Genomic DNA, 1,646 nt, shown 5'->3' with positions numbered 1-1,646 from the left:
CACACACACACACACACACACACACTCACACACACACACACGCACACACACATACACACACACATAAACAAACACACACACAAACACTGTAGACACATAAACACGCGCACTTTTGTATACACAAGCGACAGATAGGTACCGTTCATTGGAAAACTTTTAATACTAGCCTAACACAGGCAGGTACAAAAATACACAAAAACTGAAAATCAAATTTGAAATGACAGTATGATCTATACTATATTGTGTGTATTAATACTAATTGATTGTTTATGTCATTTGGACTAGCCTAATCGAAAATCGAAGGCCCAGCTGGGCTAAGCCTGTGTGCAGGGGTGGGCAAATTCTACCACTCTAAAGGGAGATCATTCTTATTGTGTGTCCATTTCCCGCCATGTTGTGAATATGTGTCTAAAAATAACTATCCGCTGGTGGAAAATGGAAGTTGGATGTTGAAAGCTGAGCTGGAACTGGAAGAATTGGAAGTGGAATCGGAATCCAGTCCATGCATGCATGATCTCAATCAATGATCTCTAAGAGTTGGAAGTGGCAGAGAAGTGAAGGGTCAAACAAGTTCTGTTTTAGCTTACGTCCTTAGACTGTCTTAACGTATTTTGGCATTGTAACGTACGTGTACGGTATTTAGTTAGGACGTTTGTGAGACAGATCTATGGCTCTGCAACCGAAACAAGACCTTCAGCTTGGTAAGAAGATTAGGCCCCCTGCACTCTACTTTACTTAAAGACTATAAATCTATTGGAAGATCTAGATCTAGATCTAGATATAAGTAGTAGATCTAATCATAGAGTAGGCTATAGATCTTGGTCTAGACTAGATCTAATCTCTAGTCTGAAATTGGTCAGTAGGCCTACGTGGGTTAAAAGGAACACAGTGGCTACGTTCACGGCGCCATGTATGTAGATTCTAGACTAGTCTGCAGGCTACATTCACAGTGCCCTGAATGCAGTTTGCAGGTGCTGTTGAGGCTATGTTCATGGCACTAAAGCTTCGTTTAGGGGGAGCGTCCACTGCCGCGGTTTTAAAAGTCGGCTGGTTTTTTAGTTTTTAGCGACGACAGTCATAGACCCTTATATTATATATTTAACCCTAGAAGCGCTCAGCGTTTCACCGGAAGTAACCCGCCAAAAATGCCCCGCCGCCACGGCCGATCAGTTGTAAACATGGGGGTTTGGCAGGGGGGAAACAGCTGAGATACGCGAAATGTATACATACCTGCTGCTGCTACTGAAAAATGACAATTTACGGCTCAACAGATGATAAAAAGCATATAAAAGCCTAGATCTATATTTTCTTTAAGCTGATAATAGAATGAGCCATTCAAAAATGATCAAATAAATACAAACAAAGCCGAGAATGCGATAGACTCAACAATTAGTACATCAGCACGGCAAAACAAGTGATAACACATAGCGTGTAGTCGCTCAGCGGGACAGCGTCACTTTATCGATCAATATCTCGGCCAAGAGACGCTCTACGAGGTCAAGATAACTTGCAAAGTCAATGGTCACTATTTATAACTTTGGCCTGTAATTGACTACGTCATTTTCCATATAAGGAACACTGGAATTTTCCATTGAAAAGGGTCAGCGTCTATGCCCTTTATATAGGGCCTAACGCGCTTCCCGGTC

The 1,646-nt window shown here is 42.0% G+C and overlaps 1 protein-coding gene across 1 annotated transcript in view; it reads left to right on the top strand.

The window, feature by feature from the left end:
* Positions 1-647: 647 nt before the first annotated feature.
* The window catches only part of LOC101850333 (DNA mismatch repair protein Msh2), a gene marked incomplete at its 5' end in the record, with an annotated part of 31,762 nt that continues 30,763 nt past the window's right edge, over positions 648-1,646 (top strand). Inside the window, 1 exon segment of the mRNA XM_013082526.2 lies at positions 648-701. Coding sequence (XP_012937980.1) covers positions 668-701 — 34 coding nt within the window.

This window comes from Aplysia californica, unplaced genomic scaffold (genome assembly GCF_000002075.1).
Source record: "Aplysia californica isolate F4 #8 unplaced genomic scaffold, AplCal3.0 scaffold00179, whole genome shotgun sequence".
Lineage (NCBI taxonomy): Eukaryota > Metazoa > Mollusca > Gastropoda > Aplysiida > Aplysiidae > Aplysia > Aplysia californica.
This window is presented reverse-complemented; position numbering and strand designations above follow the sequence as displayed.